The 23793-nt window shown below is 44.7% G+C and overlaps 1 protein-coding gene across 1 annotated transcript in view; it reads right to left on the bottom strand.

Moving 5' to 3' along the window:
• Positions 1–1568: 1568 nt before the first annotated feature.
• The window catches only part of LOC108552400 (zinc finger protein 18), a 37882-nt gene continuing 15657 nt past the window's right edge, over positions 1569–23793 (bottom strand). The window contains exon 5 of the mRNA XM_017906913.1: positions 1569–5153. Within this exon, the coding sequence (XP_017762402.1) occupies positions 4978–5153 (176 nt within the window). The 3' untranslated portion in view covers positions 1569–4977. The remainder of the gene's footprint in view (positions 5154–23793) is intronic.

The raw sequence follows: 23793 nt of genomic DNA, 5'->3' as shown, positions 1-23793 counted from the left end.
TTTGTTCTCGCTTATCGTATCCTTTGGTTGCTTCTGTTCCTCGTCATTCCTCGTCATTCGATCACTCTCATCACCCCACAACCCCCCAGACTCGTCCATTCACGCTGGCTCTCTGTCACACGCAATCTTCCACTCTTAATAGTCCTGCAATTCACGGAGTTACTATACAACGTGACTCGAAAATATCTTAAACCACAATGAATACAAATACAAATCGTCTGCCGCGTGAAATCCTCTACATTTCCTCTCCCTCTCTCTCTCTCTCTCTCTCTCGATTTTCCATTCCGGTGAACTTTGCTCGTGTTCGCACTCGTCTACCCACTCTCACGCTCGTCCTTTCGATCTTCCTTCACGTTTCACGATCTTCCTTATACCTTATACACTATACTCCCCCACTGTTCGTCTCGGGCTTATTGTACGCGAGTATCATAAAACACTTATGTCCACTTATCGTACCTCGTACAACGATACAGCATCTTCTAAAAGGTTCCTTAGAGTTTCTCTTAGGTACTTACATCTGATCTTTCATTCTTTCATTTCTCGTACGCCTTTCCTCTCTTCGTCGATCTATTTATCTGCCTATCTAAGGTGTCTATCTAACGGTCTAGCTATCCATCTATCTATCTAAACTTCTAACTACCATTTATTAGTTTTCTTTTAAGGTGTCCGCTTTTTCCGTCTTATCTTCGCCAGCTCGTCCTCCACCACCTCTCTTTTTCTCCCTTAATTACACCTCGTCCCGATTTATCTCAGCCATCGCTCTCTGTCTATCTCTCTCTCTCTTTCTCTCTCCCTCACTCGCACACACAACGGGTTTAAAACAACGCGGACACTCGCGTTCGGTTACTTTCTGTTCTCTCTCTCTCTCTCTCTCTCTCTCTCACACACACACACGCATACATACACTCTCACTCTCGCGTGCGATCGTTCGTTACGTATAATATTAATGTACGTGTATTATATCTACAGTGTTTCGTTGGTCGCCGGGATGGAAACGCGCGAAACGCTCGTCGCGATCGCGAGGACCGATCGTTCAGACCCGATCGTTCCCTTGCCCCATAATCCCATCTCTGTCCCTCCTCCTCCTCGTGGTTGATCGCCGATCGGCGCCGAGCGGTCTGACGGTGGCGCGAGGACACGCGAAGAGGAAGCCACGAAGAGAGAAGAAGATTGCACGAGTCGTTTCGAGATTTTCCGATCTCGAGGAGCGGGAGGATCGAGCGAAACGCGGGCTCGTTTGCTCGCTCGGGGGTGTGGGCCGAACGATCTGGGACGACGGGCCCGTGTGTAACGAGAAGCGCGTCGTTACCGAGCGACGAGCCCCGATTTTGTATCCTCGTTTCGCCCCTCTCTCTCTCTCTTTCTCTCTCTCTCTCTCTCTCTCTCTCTCTCTTTCTCTCTCTCTCGCCTACCAGAGACAAAGAAATGAAAACAGTTTTGCCGAGAAAAAAGAGCGGTCGGGGCGTCCTCTGTGTCGGGGCGCCGCACGATACCTCGCAGTATATGGCTATCAAAAAGACATCTGGCTTCTCGTTATCTTCGTTATCCTAAGTCCTTGTAAATGCTGCATATATATATTTATTTTATTTATAATTATCCGTGAACATGGTAACAAATAATGAAACACTGACAAAAATTGCACAATATACAAACTTAGTGTTCTGCTCTCTATCATCTATCTTTCTCTCTCTGTCGCGCACACACGCTCACGCTCTCTACCTCGCACTCACACGCTCCCCTTGTATACGTTTTCTCCCCATCGAATTCGTCTTTCACTCTCTCCCTCTCTCTCTCTCTATCTGCCTATCTCTCCCTGTCTTCCTACGCTTTCGCGTTCTCCACGAAAACCTCGCACGACCCCCGAAAACTTGACTCTGGAACACATTCTCGCGGGGGAAAAAGATGCATGACGGTCACACACGCGCACGCACCTCGGACGCACTCACGCGCAAACTGACGCAAGGAAAGAAGAGAAGAAGGAGAAGGAAAAAAAAAAGAGAAAAAGGAACGAAAGGATAAAGATACAGAGAAAAGAAGAAATACACAGGTGCCACAGACATCGAATAACGCGCATACATGCACACGCAGCCACACGCGCGCGAACCGCGTCGACGCTCTCATGTCAGTCAGGCTTACTTGGTAGGTACGGTATCGTTACGTTCTACGTGCGTTATCAGTTAATTTATTTGGCCACTGAACATTTAAAATTTAGTTTCCTTTTTTTTTTTCCCCCTTAAATCTTCGTTTCGCCCGCCAGCTCGGCCGCTCTTTGCGCCGTTCCGCGCCCTCAGGTAAGATTAGTCTTCTTAAGCGGTAAACTCCTGCCCCGTACTGCTTCTCTCATTCCTTCGTGTTTAATCGTTTTACGTTATTACTCTATTTTCTTTTTTTTTCTTTTCTTTCTTTGTTTCTTTTTCTACTACTCTATTTTGTTCACCCTCCGTGTTCGACGAGCGATCCACGATCCTTTCGTTCGTGCAGTCCACGGATAATACGAACGCGTCGTATCTTCTCGGGTAACCGACCGCGATTACCCGTTTCCTCTAACGTTCTCTCCCATCTAACTCTCTCTCTCTCTCTCGCTCTCTCTCGTACCCCTCTCGTCTCATCTCGTCTCTCCGCCGTGCCATTCATGCACACCCCTTTGCCTCTGTCTTTTTTTCCGTTCCCCTCTTTCTCCCACCCCCTCGCGCGATTTCGATCCCGCTCGTCCCGTTTCGGGATATATCGATGATCAGCGAGACAACGGTGCACACCGACCGGAAGTTCGTAGCGTTCTCCGAGCACACGCACGCACGCACACACACACATATACACGCAAACGCATGGTTCGTGAACGAGGGCCGTCTGCCGTCCCTGGGTTTGCGCATGCGCGAGTGATGGCGGCGCTGCTCGACGGGCGGGTCTGACGCGTGGAAACGGTTCTAGAGCTTTGTGCGGAATGTTGCCCGTTTATACTTTGTATAATCCCTTATGTATAACAATATATTGTTTCGGTGAGTAAGACGAGAATATTAAAAAATATATATATATCATTTATTTCTGTTGAGCCTCCGACAAGAATCCTGCCCGCCATGCCGGCACGCGTCGCCGCCCCCACCCGCGCATGCGCGGTTACGCGTGAAACAAAAGCGGAGAACGTCACCTACGAAAGCAATCGTACAAAAGTACAAAGTCAGATTCCGTATATAATCTTAGTTTTTTCCCTTATTTTCGTTAAAAACAATAGCACGCGCGCCACTACGAAAGAAGCCCCGTTCGGCCGAGCTGTTCCTCGAGGACCGAGTTTCACCCGCCTCGAGAAATCACTCGTGAATATCCTCGACGATCGTAAAACGGTCGAATCGTGAATCAGAATCGAGTCTATCTTTTTTTTTTTTTCCTGTTGTTTTCTCTGTTTTCTCTATTTTTTCGCGTATCTCGTTCGTCGGTCGCGCGAGCACGATGGGAACGCGAAGGGGTTGACGTTTGAAAGAGCGAGGGTGGTTCGAACGGAGGCGTCGCGCGATATAATTCGCACTGTAAATTCGGGATTAGCGCCTGGCGCGGGTAAACTTTGCCTCCGTGGAAACTGGCCGAAATCACGTATTCAATTACGACCCGTGGCCTCTGCGCGGCCCTCCGCCCTTGCACGACACACCCCGTGTGACACGGTTCCAGCGGGTCGCGAATACAATTCCGATTATTGCTCGAAAGATCGAAGCTCGAAAGCGTCGTGCACGTTCTCCACCCGCGAACAGCTTTTCGCGTGGCCCTGCTAACGGGACACGGGGGATGGTGTACGTTGTTCATGCGCGCGGACACACGCGTGTGTATACGTGTGGAAGAAAGAAGAGAAAGTGGTGAAACGAGGGAGAAAGGAAATAACGTTTTGGCACCGACAGACAGCGTATTATTGTCCTCGCGAACCGGGTTTCCTTGACTTTCCGGAATCCAATCGCGACGCCTATGAAACACCAGCGTTCGTGTCACACGAACATCCCTACACGCGCATCGTTTCTCCATTTATCTTTTTTTTTTTTTCTCGTTTTTCGGTGATTTTTTCGGTGATTTTCGCATCGCGTCATCGTTGCAGTACCACTGAGAGTACCATTGGCGTGGGTTGAGGAATTCGACCGTTTTACGGGAGGCAGACGACTTACAGGGATTCACGCGAGCTGTACACCGCTGTCGCTGGACGATTCCTCGCCGGTTCTACACCCCATTCCCCAACCCCGAGTCGGTGGTTCGCCCGGGCGACTACGGTTATCTCCGACGGTATTTGCGCTGATCTTAGAATTTAATGAATTGGCAGTGATTAACGTTCCAGGACGAGACTTCTCCTCGCGTTGTCCTCCAGCTGCTCGTCCCGGAGGCTCCTAATCGCATCAACCGTACCAGGCCTGATCCTTATCCGATCGTCGCCGACCCACCTGCTGTCTCGATTGCCAGCGTTGTCTCGCGTAGAAAATACCATCGGACGTTCTTCCAACCCCCTCACCGACCGCCCTTCCGGCCAAACGAACCGTCTCGGGGTAGAAGCTCGACGTACGTGCGTTCTTGTTTTCCCCCGATTGCAATTTCCAATCGCAACCATCCGATCATCCGTTCCGCTCTCATCGTCCCGTATGCACGACGCAGTTACGACACCGTTCGTTCGACGTTGCCCCTTCTTGGAGAACGACCGCCACCGGAAGTGGCCGTTCCTCACCGACCGTCTCGCCGATCATCGATTCCCCGACGGTTGCAGACGCGTGAACCCGCGCGATCGCGCGAATCCGAGGAAATTCGTGGCCGAGCGGTGGTTCGCCGCTGTCGATCGTCAGCGATCCGTCCGCTGTGAGCGTGGATCCGCCGTCAGGTGTCTGTGTGGAAGAAACGCGATCACGGGGAGGCCAGGGTCGCGCGGCGGCCTCGGGAATCCTCGGGAAGGAAGGAGCTTCGTCTGCCGGTCCTGGACTGTTCCGCGCGTTGAGGACCGTTCGCGGGCAGGGTCGATTACACGTGTCTCTTCATGTGCAGGGCTAGGTGATCGCTGCGGGAGAAGCATCGGTCGCAGTGCCGGCACTTGAACGGCTTCGCGCCGGTGTGCTTGCGGTAGTGGCGCGTCAGCTCGTCGGAACGCGCGAATCGCCACTCGCAACCCTCCCAGCTGCACTTGTACGGCTTCTCTCCTGCAACGAGAAAGGACAGGTTAGGTTAGCATTAGAATATCCCTCTTTCCGTCCACGACTCGAATTTCCGTGCCGGGTTGCAAATTTTCCCGAAATCTGCAAATTAGTCCCAAGAAATCATCCACTATCGCTTGTTTCACCCCTCTGCGCGGGACTCGGATCCACCGCGACTCCTTCGATACTTGTCTAGTGTCTTATCTCTTTTATCTGGCTTCCGCGAATATTCCCCAACCCCATATCAATGCTGCAGGAGACAGCACCGGTTACCGATGGCTACCATGGCAGTCAACGTGCTAATAAGGAAATTTGACAGAACTTGACAACGATTTGCACTCCGGGTGTGAGGAAATCGATAATTTCCCATATAAAATTTTTAATCCTGGATTCTACTGTTTCAGGGACGTGCATTTGTACAGAAATCACAAAGAAATCGATGATCTTTGCGTCTATCACACGGATATCTATAAATCTTTCAATCTGAATTTCGACACTTCATACGTCGACGTGTGTTTTCGCTGTTAAATCAGTCTAGAAAAATGCAGTGATCTATATACTAGGTCTAAACTACCTAGGTATCCAATTCACATTTAAAGACCACGAGTTTAAATTTTATGCCAAGAAATTAAAATATCCTGAACTAATCAAAATTTCGACATAAGAACTTCGGAATAACTACCCCGATATCGAAGTAATACTAATAATCTTCCGAAAAGCACTATCGCAATAATTTCCGCGATCAGATACCCCGTTGCAAGCACACAAATCGAAACTGCTTCGATCGGTACGAAATCATAAAATTGCTTGCATAAAACACCGCGAGCTGCTGGAAAAAGGATGCTATGGCAGCACGTGCGCCGCGACAAGGGATGATCGTGAACCGGCTGGCGCATTATTAACACGTAAATAATCTATTCGGTGATATAGAAAGAGGCTGACGTTGATGAGACCGCGTTACGGGACAGGAAATGCGGCCACGCCACCTGTGGCGCTTTGCCAGTCGAGCTTAACGAACGGTTAGAGCTTTGTGCTTTGAAAAACGAGTCACGAACATCGGGAAGGGAAAAGAGAAAAGAGAAAAAGGTAGAAAAATGCAAGAAGAACACAGAGACGGGCTCGCACTCAATATTTCAAACGCACGCAAAAGAAGAGAGCCGTCTCGATCGCTGTGCGCGATTTTCGCTAAATAAAATATCGCGTGAAATGGGAAGAAGCTGGAGGAGAGGCAGCAAAGACCGTGGAGGCTGCTATTAGAGCTTGAAAAACTCGGAGACTTTGTCTTGGCGGATTTCGCGGGACTCTGAGAGGCGACTAGCGAGATTGAAGCGACTCCGGGAGCGTTCGATGATCGTCGTTAAAGTTTCAGGGACGCTTGGTCGCGGCTTTTCACAGAGCAACTGCGGAATCGGCTGACGGGTCTCGCTTAAACGCGTGTCAGGCCTCTAATCAGGACGCGGTGTGCACGGTTCGTTCATAAAAACCGGAATAAAGGGGAGCCGTAATGGCGGCCGCGTGGATAAAGCGATATAAACCGCGCGTATAAAACCGGCGAGTGAAACGTTTGACATCTACGTCGCGCGACTCTAAACTTAATGAATTAAAAAAGGGAAAAGACGACTGGTTTACGAGCGAGAGAGAACGAGAGGAGAGGCCTTTAGCGTGGGCACACTCGCGCGATGTGGCGTTTTTATTGTCGAGCGCTTGTTTGCGCGGGGCCAACGCGTCGCGTGTAATTTAGACGCCGGTAATGTCGCCATCTTGAAAAATATTCCCGCCACCTCGCACACATTGTTCGCCCTGCAGTATCGCGGGTAATCGTCCCGGAGAACTTGCCGGGCAGGAAATTCGGTGCGATTCTTGACACGTTCGTTGGCAGCGTCATTTACCACAAGCGTACAGCTCGGAGTGCTACGCTCTTCTAACTTTTCCCTGCTTCCCTGCAAGCGAGTATACGTGCGAAAGTAAGTCGAAACCGAGGTAGAAAAGTTTTTTGGTCGAGACTTGGTACTTGGTTCTTGGATCCTGGTTCTTGGTTGTCAGAGAATGTGTGGTATGAGTGTGTGGAGGAATGTGTGTGCGACGAGTATGACAGCGTCGCGAAAAACAATCAGTAGCTGAATGACAGTCATTACAAATAGACGTTGTGAGTGAGAGAGTCATCGAGAGATTATATGGCAGTTAGAAGCGAATTTATTTTAATTATAATTAATGTTGTGCTGTTATTGTGTTCAATAAATATTCTTATCAGGTTGTCAGTTTACTCACGCTTGGATCTTGGGGAAATCGAAGGTGAAATTTTTATTTATTTATATTTGCACACATTTTTGGTCTTTTTACATCCGTATGGAGTGTATTAGATGATAGAAAATGATAGAAAGTGGAAGATTGTCCAATTCTTATTAAATACACGTGTTCCTCAAGGATTTACAAATATTACATGATTTTCTGAAAAATGGAAAATTTTATTCCTCCCTTTCGACTTACATATGGGTATAGAATCGTCTTTTATTTACTTGTACTACTAGTTCCAAGATCCCAAGTACATTTTTCATTTTCTGAAATACTTCAATCAATTTTTTAATCACTGGGACTTAAAACAGAATTTCTAGGAGATACTGAGAAAAAGAACTCATTCGGAAGATACGAAATACACCAAAATTATTTTGTTTCTCAATTCCTGTCAGTGGAAAAGAATTTTGAAACGACAAAGAATTCGGTAAAGTATTTAAGAAGAATTTCGAGATGACTTTAACAGTATTAATCGATAGTAAACAACTTTGTTGACTGAAAATTTTGCACAGAAACTACGTCATGTCGCCAGCTATTATTTTGTAATCCAATTTTCAAAATCACTTTCACACGCCTCTCATATTCTCTACCACCCTGGGTTTCGTAAATTGAAACAAATAATCCAAGTGCAATGACGAGTTAACTCGTCACCGGTCAACAATGTCTTAATCTTTCTACATCGATAACTAACAATAAACAATCGATCAGTCTTTTTATTACCCACGACAGAAGGGGTTGGAATACAACGAACAAGCTTGTAGCAATTCGCTAATCCTCTCCACGAACGCCCTCACCCCATCAAGAAGCATTCCACCCCCGGGGAGTTCTGCAAGCACTTTACAAACCCAGGGACCTACCTTAAAACGCACCCCTCTCCCTTCAATTCCACGAACACGCCTCGACCACCGAGCAGCTTCAAACGCACGCAACCCCCGGTGGTATCTACCCTCTCGCACACGGACGACATCCGTGAAGCCATTCGTTACGATTTCCTTGATATTCCACCCCCTCTCGCGGATCAATTCGCGCTAACGAATTCGCGCGGAAGAACCGCAACCACCCCCGAGAAATCCGCCACGCTTACCCTGCAGTGCGTCCAACTTCAATGACGTTAAATTACCAAAGAATTTACACCGGTTCGTCTCTACTCGACTTGCAAGAATCCGCGCACCCCCCACGTGCTCCTCCATCCTGGATAGTGACAAATCCAGCGCGAACGTGGCGACGCATAACCAAAATCCGATCCTCCGCCACCCTCTCGCGTCACGCTCGCTGCTTTGACAGAGATAGCCCCGCGACTTCCGTGGAAAATACGACTCTCGCGTTTCCTTGCAGGGGGTGAGCCACCCCTCTCGCGGACATCGAAACGGAGGCACGGGTGAGAGACACCTAGTCCGCACCGGGCTGGAAATTGCCCGGAGAAGGGAGTCCCCGTGAACGATAGGGTGAAACTGTCTTCGGGGTGACGGTGGAAGGACGAGCAATATATTCGCGAGGCTGCCGCGAATACATTACGCGCCTCCAGTGGCGGAAGGAAAAATTGGTGACTTCATGGCGTGGAGAAACGAGGGGTGCAGTTCCACGTTTGTCGTTCTAGCAACGCTGACGTGACTTGTGTCCAGGCTGATCCTGTGTACATCGCTCGTGGTTTAATCTAAGGCTAAATATATCACTATCGAATGACTCAAGTGAATGATAAAATATTAATAAGGATATTAAATATATGGAATGATGGGAGACTTTGGAGAAATATATACGAGAAATGAATAAGAATATTGGAAGGAAAGTCACGAATTTTTGGTAAAAGTTTTAGAAATGGTCACTTAGGTCTTGGTAGGTTTAGTACTAACCCTTTGCACTCTGAATTATTTTTCAATCTTCTTGATAATAACTCCCCACTATTTTAAGTATTCTCTTCGAAATTTGCTTCACTATTTATTTCAAAGAATTTTGGTTACTGATTATATTAGTATACTTCTCAAACATTCTACAAGAGTAATTTATATTTTATACGTGAAATTTTATGTAAATTCACTACGGTCCTTTTATGAATAAAATAGTAATAATTAATACCAAGTTAGATTTTTGTTATAATTGTAGTATACATATTTGGAAATGGGAAAATTACAATAAAAGTTATTTATATCGGGTAATGAACCTAATTTTTCTGACGACGTAGACATCGGTGAAGGAGACATCAAGGTCGAGTCAATTTTCCAAGCGTAATTCGTTTATTTTCCAAACGTAACGTTTTCTTCGTAATACAGTAACGCTTGTTAGAATACAATGACCTATCACACGATATAATTCCAGGCAGCAGAATGACATAAACTAGATTTATAGATCATAGAGAAATTGACGTCATTCGACACGGCTAGACGGTACAGTTATACGAGTTCAGATAGCAATTAGCGTTGACTTCCACGGATTTAATTTATGTCGTTCTACTGCGTGGAATGATATCATGTGCCAAGTCATCCTATTCGTCTGAATAATTGTTGTTCACGAAGGCAATAATACCTGGTTAAATTTTAAAAATTAAATTGACCGATGCCCCCCTCCTCCATCTGTGGAAAAGTCAATTACACACGTAACCATTACAGAAAATATTCTCTCTGATAATTTTAGATCATTGTTCAGTGTCCAAATTTTTCCTTCCCTATTTCTTTTCTTCTAAGAAGAAGGAAATTATTCGCGTAAGCAGAAAGAAAAAATTGTTTACAATTTTATCGTAGTAACAATCCCTTTACCATATTTATTAAAATTTTTCTGCTCCATTTGTTGAATATTATATACCCTAGAAGTTACAAACTCTTTTTTCCCACCCTGTGCAGACCTGGTTATCGACCAGGATGCCCCATTTCAGCAGTCATAGTAAATTTAAACGTCAAATTCGAGTCAATGTATTGACGAAAAGTTATGACACGTTAGATGGAAATATTATAAATATTTGGTCATTAATAAATTATCGATGAATGGTCAAAATTGTAAATTCGAAATGAACGAAAATGTCTTCTAGATAAGCTAGATAACGTATCGATAATGCGAGAGGTTCAATTGTTGACAGAGGATCACATGTCCATAATAAACTCTCTGTAAAACCCCGAAGGAAGATCATCGAAAAATTTATTTTACTCGAATCCCATTATCACAGATGTATCTCATCCTCAAGAACTACTAAACCTCGTAATAGTAAAATTTAAACACCCCTTCGCTACGATGCACACCTCGAGACCATCCCCCTCCACCCGTCTCTCAGATAAAACACCGAAACGTCATAATCATAATCCCATTACCCTCTCATCATTATAACCCTCGGCATCTACGCCCTCCAACTTTATCTCTGCACTCCGATCCCCTATCTCCACCTCTGCACTCTCATTATCAGGACATTAGTCCCTCTCGATCAATAATGTACCTTCCATTCCACCATGAAATGAACCCCGTGCATCCGAGCCCGTCTAAAATCCCTATCGCGGAGTTAGGGAAAAATCAACGGGACCATTACACGTGCAATTAAACGAACCGAAAAAGAGAGAGAAAAAAGGGGAGGAAAACAGGTGAAAAAGGAACAGACACGCGTAAGGGGGTAGGACGGGAGTGGGGAGGAAAAAATCAACCAGCGACGTGTCGCGTGCGTGCATAGGCCCCATCGAAAAGACAAATTGAATTTCGAGTAACCATGGTGACTGCGTAACGCGGCGAACGACCGCAGTCAGCGCGTGTACGCGCGGAGCAGGAGCGTGCACGCGCGGGTCAGTCAACCTGCGCGCGTGTGAGTGCGGCCAGGCGCGTGTGTCACGGCGGAGACGCGCGCCAGGTGGACGAGGGGGGAACGATGTGTAGGTGAATCGTGCATTGCGCATTTTATCGCCGCATAATGGCCTCCCGGCGGTTCGTTACCACCTACGTAATAAAGCCATATTAAACAGGACGGCTTAAAGTGTTAACCTGCGCCTCCCGCCCCCTCCGCCGTTCCACCCCGTAACGAACGTTGCTAAACGACGCGATACGTCAGCCCCGCGCAACCCCCGACTCGCCACTGCGCCGACACCTTTGTTCCATGCGAGTATCAGCCGTCTGTTTATCTCTCCTTCCTCGAGGAGCGTGCACAGTCCTGGGATTGGGTAATTTCGTCCTTGCCGAAGCAGGCTCCTCTAGGGGCCCCTTCGTGCTACAGCACTGTCACGGGGTAGTGACTCGGTCGATCCTCGTTGTCGTTGGATCTTGAGAAATGGAGGGTACAGGATTTTATCCACGTTAATTGACAGAGATCTAGAGATCCTCTTCTGCTATACGTGTATAATTCTCAAATTTGGGTAATTTTGTGCTTGCTCTAATAGGGGTTCGAGGGTAGTACAGATTGAGAACCACTGGTTTGTAATGTTGTCGTTTCATCGATATATAAGGATATGTAGCGACTATCGTTCTCACTCTCGCCGCTAGATGGATCCCAACTTGAATGAGGTTCGAGGACTTTCTCGCAAGTGCTCGGACAACCTAGCTTCCTATATATATAACTTCCAGACTTTCTAATGGTATCCGCGTTTAAGGCAGGACTTGCTAGAATATTATTGTATCTAGTTCCTGATGCACTAAACGTATGTTAAATTGGAAAAAAATTGGAAAATTGGGCCTGCTAGGGGAATACCTTACTGACAAGTCCCCACGAGTCTACACTTTCTACCTGCTACCATATCATAGTGCAACGATCAAGGGGATTACCAACAGGGAAACAACGAAGACTTTCTTCATCACCATAGAATAATACCCCATGGAGGGACTCCTACAGATATATCGTAGTCATCATCATTGAACACGAAAAGAGGGAAGCTTCTCCCAAGCTTTTTCACCCAGATAAAATGAAAATCCATGCATAACCTCCGACTTGACATCAGAGCTTACTGCTGATCCACGTGAGTATCAGCAACCGGATCTATCTCCTTCATCCATATGCAAGGAAAAATTCTAAGATTGTGCAGCTTTTCATCACAACAGGGGTATATAGTTGCTCTATGAAGACAGTCATTCAGGTTGCTAATTTAATCCTAGTTTCTGTCATTATTTCACGAGGAAGTAGATTCAGGTACTCAGAACTTATATCAGATAGAGCACACTTAGCATACAGTGACACTAGGATTGGGTAATTTCTACGTCCCTCTAGTTAAAAAGTGCTTGTTGTCCCTGCTCTATAAAAGTAGCACCCCTGTTCCCCTAACTGCAATCATTGTCACCGAACACCGGAGCAGAAGAAGCTGCAACTTTCCAGCCAACTTTAATCGAAACTCTTCGATGACTTCCGATCTTTGTTCCCACGAAGTTCCACATTCAGCCATACCGTTCCACCAGGAACAAAAACCTCCTACCTTCCTTCCTAGTGTAACGAATCCCCAGTTGCCAGTCGGGCTGCGTTTTATGCACGTTCCCCACGTATTCCGCGCGCATTCCCGGCAGTGTAGGAGGAATAGAAGAGGTCAGGGCAGGCGGGAGACGGCGAGGACAGTCGGCAGAGAAGCCAGAAGTGGCTGGTTTCACGTAGTCCCCGATGACGTTCGTCCCGTTCGGCGTGGAAACGATTTTTCTACGTCCTTCCCTCCATCTGACGTTCCTCGAGAGGTCTGAGTGGGTCGGTATTGCGTCGATATGTCAGACCGTCCCTGGCAATGTGTGTTCGTCGTCTTTGCATTTTATTAAGTCCGTCGCCGGCGACGATGTATAGGCTACCTTCCGTCATGTCGCCGAGGGATAGGACAACCGGAATTTATGGCCGTGGATTCCCGGGCCTCCCCTTATTCCTTCCTGTCCTCCGCCTTTTACATCCGAACACGTTCCGCGCGAGGAACGTTTCGACGAGAGAAACGCGTCTAATACCGAAGGACGTTCCCCGGATCCGCATGACGGATCGGGCTACGAGACCGGCTTCTTTTTTCCCTTCCGTCTCTCGCGCCAACGTGCACCACGAGAGATTCCGGGACGAGAACCCGCCGGGTCGGTGGATGTAAAATTTTTTACAGTTTCGACGTGCAAGAGATTCTGCTTGGCCGGCAGCGGATACTCCGGCGGTCCGGCCATGTCACGAAGATCGATCAGGAATCTGGCAGCAACTTTATGCGCGTGTTCTTACTCGCTTGGAAAATTTTTCATCGCGACGTGCACATTCTTTTGGGACCTCGGAGCGTCGCTTCGCCTGGGAATTGCTCGAGATCCGTGCAAGATATTTATTTCCACGCGTGGCATTTCCTGCTAACAATTGGAGACGCTGATAATACGGACCTCGACTTTCGCACATTTCTAAAAATTCAATTTTCTATGCCTTTCTGCCGGGAAAAGAAGCAAACGGGTGGTATTCAAGTAACTCTTCACAAGAAAGTGTTTAATGAAGGAAACACACGAAAGTATTTAAATACGCCACTTTAACTTGATTATATATACATATTGATAAATAAATACTTTATTTTAAGCTCAGTTATTTTTAAAAATTCTACCTTTTAAGCCTTTCTTTCAAGAAAAGAATGATATTCAACTAACTCTTGACAAGTTTATAAAGAATAAACTTATTCACACCATTATTATTAACTTATACACATCACTTTAACTTGATTATATATACATATTGATAAATTAATACTTTAAAACACAGTTATTTTTAAAAATTCTACTTTTTAAGCCTTTCTTTGAAGAAAAGAATGATATTCAATAACTCTTGACAAGTTTCTAAAGAAAACACCCGAAAGTATATAAACACACCACCTTAACTTCTTTATGTATACGTATTGATAAATAAATAAAAATTTAAAACATAGTTTTTGGTGCATATTTTTCGCATCTCTCTACATCCCAGCATTCAACATTCGCACACACTCTCAGAAACCAATTGTGTGCAAAAGTCGGGGGCCCACTGTAATTCGTTTACCAAAAAAAATCATCGGACAGATGAAAAGAATCTCGCGTTGCTAGATTAGAATTGCTTAGAAGATTATAGAGCCTCGTTCTACTCTCATACATGTTTCCGTACAATTACTAATCGTACCCAATAATTATTCTTGACCGATATATCGTAATTTCGATATATCTCGATAGGAAGAATTAGAATGATTCGCAAGAGAAAAATTATAGGTCAAACTTGTGACACCGATTTCTCAAAGATTCCTATTCCCAGTTCCTACTCGGTCTTCCCTTTCGAGAAGTGTTTCGCGTCACGCTGCGCGTAAAAAAAGTCACGCGAACGAGGAGCGTGGAATTACGAAATGGAGATGAAAATTTTCGCAAACGAATATTCCCTCGAAATTTCATCGGAAATGGAATTTTAATTAACCCCGATACGTATCTGCCATTTTTAACTTCCTACGCGTACATCTGTCCCGTATTTTTGCCGAACGAATTGCACACGACGAAACGGGGAAGCATCGAAAATAATCTAATTCTCCACGCCGGAGCGGAGCACTTCAATTTCCAACGAGGCAAAATCGGGAAGCAGCGATCGAAAAAAATCTCGATCCGTTTCGCTCGAGCGGAAGTGCACAATGACGGATCAAGGGAGCTGGGGATTTTCTTGATTTCCTTTCGAGAAATATCGCGGACAGTAAAGCGGTAACAGCTTTCTTCCCGCGAAGAATTGCGCGTTCCACAAGAGCGAGACATGATTTTCTACAGCTGCGAACGTTTAACCCCCCACCCCTGTGTTAATAGGAAGAAAGGGTTGCGAGAATTTGTCCGACCAGGTGGACTCTGTCTCGTTGAATTTAACATCTTCCGGGGCTATTCGCGACGAAAATTCGATACAGCAAAACCGACTGATCGTACGGGGGTTGAAGGGGGTGGCGAGAGGAGAGAAAGGGCAGAAGGAAAATAGAGGAGGGAGAAAGAGAGAGAGAGAGGGAGGGAGAATTCGAACAAAATATTACGCGAGGCGCGGAAAAATTTCCAGTCTGCGTGACAAAGGGAGAAACTTCGCGAGCCACAAAAGAAGATTCTACATTGTTCTACGAGGGCCATTGTGGCGGACAGAGAACGACCCTTTTATTTTCCTCGCATTTAGCTGGTTTTAAAGGACACCAGCCTCTGTCACGGGCGCGTGACAATTTTGCGACTACGGGACAGTCCGGGTGTCTCCCTGTTCGCATTTTTCCCCAAGGTTCCAGTGATCCTGCCACCCGTGATGAATTTCACCATCGATCTAGGCATCGATCAACACGCGACAATGATTCCAGCGTCCTTTCTCTCGGCTCCAAAAATGAAAAATGTTAACCCCAAAAGAGATCCAATTCTTTTATACACGTTTATACTACTTTGGATGAAAATGTGGCGCTTACGTGAAAAATCAGGGAGGTCTCGACAATGTCTGTCGAAGAGGGAGACACTGTTCGTCACTGGTAACTTGGGAATTTCGAAGAAATAAAGGAAATTGATCTATTAGAGCACAAACGTAAAATGAAGTTGGTCTCGTGTGTATATTATTTCAAAGAAGACGTGTTTCTATATCACAGTCAGCTCCTTTTATAAATTTACGAGAATTTTAGTAGTGATAGATGGAGCTAGTGACTTATTCCAATGATAGGTGGACATAGTGCGTGTTAGTGGGTTCACACGAATTTTTGTAATCGACCAAACGCTTATTACAATTAATTTGGGAAGCGTAAACAACGCGTGACAGGGGAAACAAAGGGTACAATAATGAAAAATATCGTATGGACTTCTTCTGTGCTCCCTGCAGTAAGTAACACGTGACGGGGGAAAGGAACGTCACGTTCCCAAAAGAGACACTTGCCTATAGACAAATCCGACTAATTTCTTCCAAGCTTCCCACAAAGAACGTATTCCCATACCATAGTCAGCCCGTTTCATAGATTTTAGAGAATTTCAGTAGTGACAGATGGAGCTAGTGACTTATTCCAATTGTCAACTTACGCTAGGTGGACAGAATGCATGTGACTAGCTACACACAAATTTTTGTAATCGACCAAACGCTCGTTACAACTAATTTTGGACATGTAAACAACGTGTGACAGGTGAAACAAAGAATATAATAATGAAAAATACCGTATGGACTTCTTCTGAGCTTCCTGCAGTAGGTAACAAGTGACAGCGAAAACGAACGTCACGTTTCAAAAAGAAACACATTTCCTATACACAGTTCCGACTAACTTCTTCCAAGCTTCCACAGTAAATGATCCGAATGATCATCCCTTATCAAATCTCTTTACCAAATTTGTCAAATATCGACTCATAAAATAATATAAAATGAAATATAAAATATAATTAATAATCTAATCTCTAATAAGAATATAAAATATAGAAAAACGGGAATTGGACACCCAACGCGAAGGAGTGGTGGGGATGACTGTGCGTCTACTACGGAGGCAGAAGTGCGTCTACTATCGAGGCACACAACCCTATCTTGTAAGTCCGCGTGATGGATGGTCCGCGGTGGTGCCGAATTTACGTTTCCCACGAAACGAAGGGCTCCCCGGGCACGGGGTTTTATATTTTTTTCCCGCCATTCCACTTGAGAAACGACGTTGTCAAACCCCACCCCCGACAGGGGCGGATCGGCAGAGAATTTCGCAAGGGGATCCAGTTGCCAAGCCGTTGCCTTCCGCGGCGGGGAGGGGACAAATTTTACCGTGGCGGTCGTATACTAAAACGGGATGAAGCGCGATAGAAATGAAAAATGAAACGGGATTTCCCCGTAAAGAAATATCGTACGAAAGAGAAGCGTACGAGGTGTTTGTTTCGGGGAACGTCGCGACGCTTACTTCGGAAACGTCCCCGTTTCCGCCGGAATAAAACGTTCCGCCTCCTTGTGGGCGTGCCAGAAGAGGAACGGTATAAAATCACTCGTTTCGGGCCGAGCAGGGGCTGCTTTCTTGAAAAACTAACCCTCTCCGACCCTCAATCCGTGGTATATTTACAGACAGATGTTAAGGAACTAAGTAATCTTCGCGAATTTTTGTATCTCCGCGTTCCTTTGACACTTCCGATGCTTCGATGTGTGCAAAATTTATTCAGACTCTAAAATTCGTCCGCCATTTTGAAACGAATGAAATAAATTTACATCTACCCTTAACTTAACTTAAATTTTTGGACAAACACGATAATACGAAAGCATCTAAAATTACTATAATTTATAATGTACAATTAAAATTTAAACAAACTTTGTTTATTACTGAAGAGAAAACAATGGTGGAATAAGTATCGATGACAGTTTGACAGAGCTAATAGTGATCATAATCGAACATAATTCAGCATGCCTGTACCACAAAGGAAATTATGGAATTTAATAATTAATAGCTTGAATTTTAAGTGACACGTGATATTTTTGATTTATAATCCCAGAATTTCGAGGACATTCGACGCCATTGCGTCACGGAGGGATTAATTTCGTAATTTCGCTGGGTGCCACCTATCTTCCGAACGTCGTGGACAGGATTTACATTGGAAATGAGAGGATACTCTTGGATGGTAACGTTCTTAAGGATTTAATCTCCTTTAAGTACAACGTGGCTGAGCACATATGGGCTATTCTACTTGCGTCTCGAGAACCTTGCTGAGTTAAGAAACTACGCCAAGTCTCGTGCCAATTTTCCTGCAACCTGGTTCACCGTCGTGTCACAAATGATATTAAAAGATACAATTCACTCTTTGAGAAAACTAATGTTACAAAAGTATAGTGACTCTCTGTTCCACTGCTAGTTTATAGAAATTTATACACTCGTACGTTCAACTACAATTTTGAAAATAATATAGACAAAGATTGAAATATTTCTTCTACTTCTTCAGTTAATATAAATTCCCTTGGGAATGAAATTGCATGTTGTACCAAAAAGGGTGAATTTCAGGAAATTTTAGGAGGGTGAATTTTGGTCTCATAGCCTGTCTCTAAATTATACAAAATTGTTAAAAATTTAGGGCTGCAAAGACTCCTGTGCCCACTGTGCATTAACTCTAAGGACACTTTTCTTCATCTCAAATACTCAATATACACTAAATATTCGAAATTTTCGAAATACTTATTAAAACCTCGATCACTTTGGCCTGCAACCTACCCAAAAATAATACTTTTGTAAGTAGAAACTAAATACTAAAATAAACTCTACATCTTAACAATGTGCAGGTGATCCCTTCCATTACGTTTTGTCTTTTGTCTCCCATTTTTGGAGACGTCTTTGATCTACGTAGCCCTAACAGACAGTTCTAATCATTTGCCTGTTTAATAAATATCTATACAGTTTCCCCACTCTACTATTTCTTCGCAATATAATCTCTTAAGAAATACAAAATTTAAAAACAAATTTAGAGAACTGCACAGTCCCCTAACCATAAAATACAGAAGCTAAAAGAACATTTTCCCTCATAAAGAAATAAATACTTCCTAACCGATCACCACTGAAACATTTAAAGCAAACTTCTCTCCAAATGCAATCCATCGCCCCAATAAAACAACGCGACCAACCACGAGCAACCTATTCCACCCCCTGAAACCTGGCAACCCATCGTGCAACAAGAACACGCAGCAATCCAAACTTGCGAAAAGACAAAAACCTCAACTGCACGGCAACTCCCACAGTCACCCACATCGGAGAAAACATCGAACCTAATCACTCCAAGATTGAACAACCCGAAACTCGCGCAGCCACCCCTAAACCGAGGCCGCAGCTCGCGAACGGAAACCGTGGAGGTAAAATCGAAGCCCGCGACAATTAAGCATCCCGAATACGATGGGAACGCGAGGTTGGAAGGATGGATCGTCGAAGATCGATGACAGAACGCGCGTGGTTTCTCCAGCGCGCAAAGAGGGTGCGCGCGTGCAGTCTCGGTTCTTGGGCTGCCTGTTTCCGTCCCGGCGGTATCGACTCCGGTTAGAGATAGCACGTTGCCCGTGTTGTGAACTGCGGTTTCGCTGTCAACTGTAGCGAGAACTTTGACGACGTTTCCAATTGTTTGCGGTGCCGGGGTCCCGTCGCGGCTTCTAACTTCGGCCGCGTGTTTCGAGCGTATTTCGAACAGTACCCGGCGCCGCGAATCGATACGCACGTACGAGATGTACGCGCTACCACCACACGCGCGCGGGTATAATCCCAGGGCAGAACAAACTTCGCTGTAAATAATAGAAGGGCCCGCAAGATTATTCCGCGAATAATGCACGAGGCGTTGATAAGAATTTTAAGTATTCACCGATTGGCCCGGTGGCGAATGCGCGTGGGAATGCGAATAATCGAGCGGTGAATTAACGAGTATGAAGCGCTGTTAGGTATTGATGAGACAAAAGCTCCGGGTTTAAGAGTTTCCGTTGGCTGCCGGAAGTTAGACAGCTCAGCGCGGAACACTTAAAGGAGTTGCCTCTGGAGTTGTCTATAGGTCTCCGCTGATCGGATGCGCCGCGGGCAAAACAGGCCTATGGCAGGGTAAGTCGCACTTAACGCGATATTCAGAGGAGGCTGAAGATTTAGCGAGCTGCTGATTAGGTTCGGCAAGCTACTATTCCCGTCGAGGAGCCCTCGTCGCGGAAAATCGCCTCTCGAAAGTTCACTATCGATTCGAGTGTCGTTTCCTTCAGTTAGGGGTAGTTTCGCGAGAGAAAGGAAGATCGAGCTATGTCGTGATGGATCGTCTTGCGTTGCTAGAAAGCAGTTTCGAGGATCATCGGGGAATATTTTGACAGTATAGTCGTAAATAATAGAGTCCAGGTATTTTGGTCGCTGGGTGGAGAATCAGTGAGGAGGGTCAAGGTTAGAGTGGCTGTTAGCGTTGCTGAGAAGAAACTCGATGGTATTTGGATTATTCCTTTCAGTTATATGGGATTGACCCTGTAGTTCCTATATGTAAGGTGAATTTATCCAGTCACTGTCAAAGATAGAAGAAAATTGCAAAGGAAAAATTTGTTTTGCAGTTTGACAATTAGGATGGCTGCTAGGGTTGCTGAGAGGAAACTCCATGGTGTTTGAATTATTCCTTTCAGTTATATAGGATTGTCCCTGTGAGACTGTATGTACGATGAATTTATCTAGGATGGCTGCTAGGGTTGCTGAGAGGAAACTCCATGGTGTTTGAATTATTCCTTTCAGTTATACAGGATTGTCCCTGTGAGACTCTATGTACGATGAATTTATCCAGTCACTGTCAAAGACGGAAGAAAATTGCAAAGAAAAATTTTGGTTTGCAGTTTGACAATTAGGGTGGTTGTTAGAGTTACTGAGAGGAAACTCCATGGTATTTGGATTATTCCTTTCAGTTATACAGGATTGTTCCTGTGAGACTCTATGTACGATGAATTTATCCAGTCACTGTCAAAGATGGAAGAAAATTGCAAAGAAAAATTTTGGTTTGCAGTTTGACAATTAGGCTGGCTGTTAGAGTTACTGAGTGGAAACTCCATGGTGTTTGGATTATTTCTTTCAGTTATATAAGATTGTCCCTGCAGTCCCTATATGTAAGGTGAATTTATCCAGTCACTGTGAAAGATGGAAGAAAATTGCAAAGAAAAATTTTAGTTTGCAGTTTGACAATTAGGCTGGCTGTTAGGGTTGCTGAGAGGAAACTCCATGGTATTTGGATTATTCCTTTCAGTTATATAGGATTGACCCTGTGAGACTCTATGTACGATGAATTTATGGAGTCACTGTCAAAGATGGAAGAAAATTGCAAAGAAAAATTTTGGTTTGCAGTTTGACAATTAGGGTGGTTGTTAGAGTTACTGAGTGGAAACTCCATGATGTTTGGATTATTCCTTTCAGTTATATAGGACTGTCCCTGCAGTCCCTATATGTAAGGTGAATTTATCCAGTCACTGCCAAAGATGGAAGAAAATTGCAAAGGAAAAATTTGTTTTGCAGTTTGACAATTAGGATGGCTGTTAGGATTACTAAGAGGAAACTCCATGGTATTTGGATTATTCCTTTCAGTTATATGGGATTGACCCTGTGAGACTCTATGTACGATGAATTCATCAAGTCACTGTCAAAGATGGAAGAAAATTGCAAAGAAAAATTTTGGTTTGCAGTTTGACAATTAGGCTGGTTGTTAGGGTTGCTGAGAGGAAACTCCATGGTGTTTGGATTATTCCTTTCAGTTATATAAGATTGTCCCTGCAGTCCCTATATGTAAGGTGAATTTATCCAGTCACTGTCAAAGATGGAAGAAAATTGCAAAGAAAAATTTTGGTTTGCAGTTTGACAATTAGGCTGGCTGTCAGGGTTATTGAGAGGAAAATCGATGGTATTTGGATTATTCTTCTCAGTTATATAGGGTTGTCCCTGTAGTAGTACTGTATATAAGGTGAAATTATTCAGTCACTGTCAAAGATGGAAGAAAATTGTAGAGAAAAATGTTGTTTTGTAGTTTGACAATTGACAGACCGATGAGTGGAGAAATTTTTGATTGCTCGTGGATTTATCTGAGGAATTCAAAGACTTCCTATCTTTCAAGATTGAATGCGAAGAGGAAACGCTCCGATAATGTGCACAACGGCCTCCTACGAATGGCGGGAGGACGCATCGCGAGCAGCCAAGCCGCGATAAATAATTTCCCGCAATCCGTGTGCGTGTGCGGGTGTACACGCCTGTATCGGTGGCCGACCTCTGCAGCCTTTTATTTTGCCATCCTCCGTTTGATTTAAGCCCCGTGGAATGCCATCCATTTCTAAGGCGCGCGTCCCGGGCTAAATTATCGCGCCCCGGCTGACCCATTTCCGGTCCCCTCATCGCGTAATATTATTCGCGCCAGTGACACCCGGCTGCGTTGCTTTGACGATACCTCGCTACTCCGTCGAACAGGATCCTGTTCCCGATGAACCGATTGATAGTCTGGCTGGTGGAGTCCTAATCGTCCATGAGAAAAATCGAAAGTAGCTAATAACAACGTCATAATTGATTTTGGGAATGATTCCGTGGAAATTATGGCGTCTATGAAGCTCGAACTGGTGATAGTTCAGGGTAATGAAATCGGTTGGATCGGTTGAGGATTGTTCATGTGATTTTTGTGATGAATATAAACGAAGATTTTCCTGTCAGGATTTGACATTTGCGTGTGCTTTTGCACCGAATTTGACACTTGTGTGGGCCTTTGCATCGAATTTGATACTTGTATGTGCATTTGCGAAGAATTTGACACTTGTTTGTGCATTTGCGAAGAATTTGACACTTGTGCATGCTTTTATGCCGAATTTGACACTTGTGTGTGCATTTTCGAAGAATTTGACACTTGTTTGTGCATTTGCGAAGGATTTGACACTTGTGTGTGCATTTGCGAAGAATTTGACACTTGTTTGTGCATTTGCGAAGAATTTGACACTTGTGCATGCTTTTATGCCGAATTTGACACTTGTGTGTGCATTTTCGAAGAATTTGACACTTGTTTGTGCATTTGCGACGAATTTGACACTTGTGTGTGCATTTGCGAAGAATTTGACACTTGTTTGTGCATTTGCGAAGAATTTGACACTTGTGCATGCTTTTATGCCGAATTTGACACTTGTGTGTGCATTTTCGAAGAATTTGACACTTGTTTGTGCATTTGCGAAGGATTTGACACTTGTGTGTGCATTTGCGAAGAATTTGACACTTGTTTGTGCATTTGCGAAGAATTTGACACTTCTGTGTGCATTTGCGAAGAATTTGACACTTGTGCATGCTTTTATGTCAAATTTGACACTTGTGTGTGCATTTTCGAAGAATTTGACACTTGTGTGTGCATTTGCGAAGAATTTGACACTTGTTTGTGCATTTGCGAAGGATTTGACACTTGTGTGTGCATTTGCGAAGAATTTGACACTTGTGTGTGCATTTGCGAAGAATTTGACACTTGTGCATGCTTTTATGCCGAATTTGACACTCGTGTGTGTCTTTGTACCGAACTTGACACTTAGAATCTGACCAAAAGGATTAAGTCATTCCTGTTATATACTTTGACAGCTTTTACACTTGTCTTAGCTCCTGTTTGTTAATGTATCGTGATGCGGGTATATCATACATCACAGGGAAGTTGATAGAAGATAAGAATTTTAATAACTGCTTAAGTACTCAGCCTATCCTACGTCATAACAACAGATGTATTGTAACCTTCCTTAGGATTTAGGGAATATGGAAGCCACCTATGACAATTGACCCTTGAAGCAACGGATCTAGCTAAAAGACACTGATGCATGATCTTATATATCCATATGTACGTGAATAATTGACAATTGGATCGAGTCTTGCTAGTCTTTGACTGAAGAATTTTCATCTAGACACTCGCTGTCAGTGATTCCAAGACCCTCCTACATAAATTAGTATGTCAATACACTGCAGACTAGAGGCTATTAAAAATCTCGAATTTACTGTGACTCAGACAGGAATAATTACAACATTCGGATGCACGA

Source organism: Eufriesea mexicana, unplaced genomic scaffold (genome assembly GCF_001483705.2).
Source record: "Eufriesea mexicana isolate 0111107269 unplaced genomic scaffold, ASM148370v2 scaffold6395, whole genome shotgun sequence".
NCBI classification, from domain to species: domain Eukaryota; kingdom Metazoa; phylum Arthropoda; class Insecta; order Hymenoptera; family Apidae; genus Eufriesea; species Eufriesea mexicana.
Note: the sequence above shows the minus strand (reverse complement) of the source record. Positions and strands in the feature narration are given on the sequence as shown.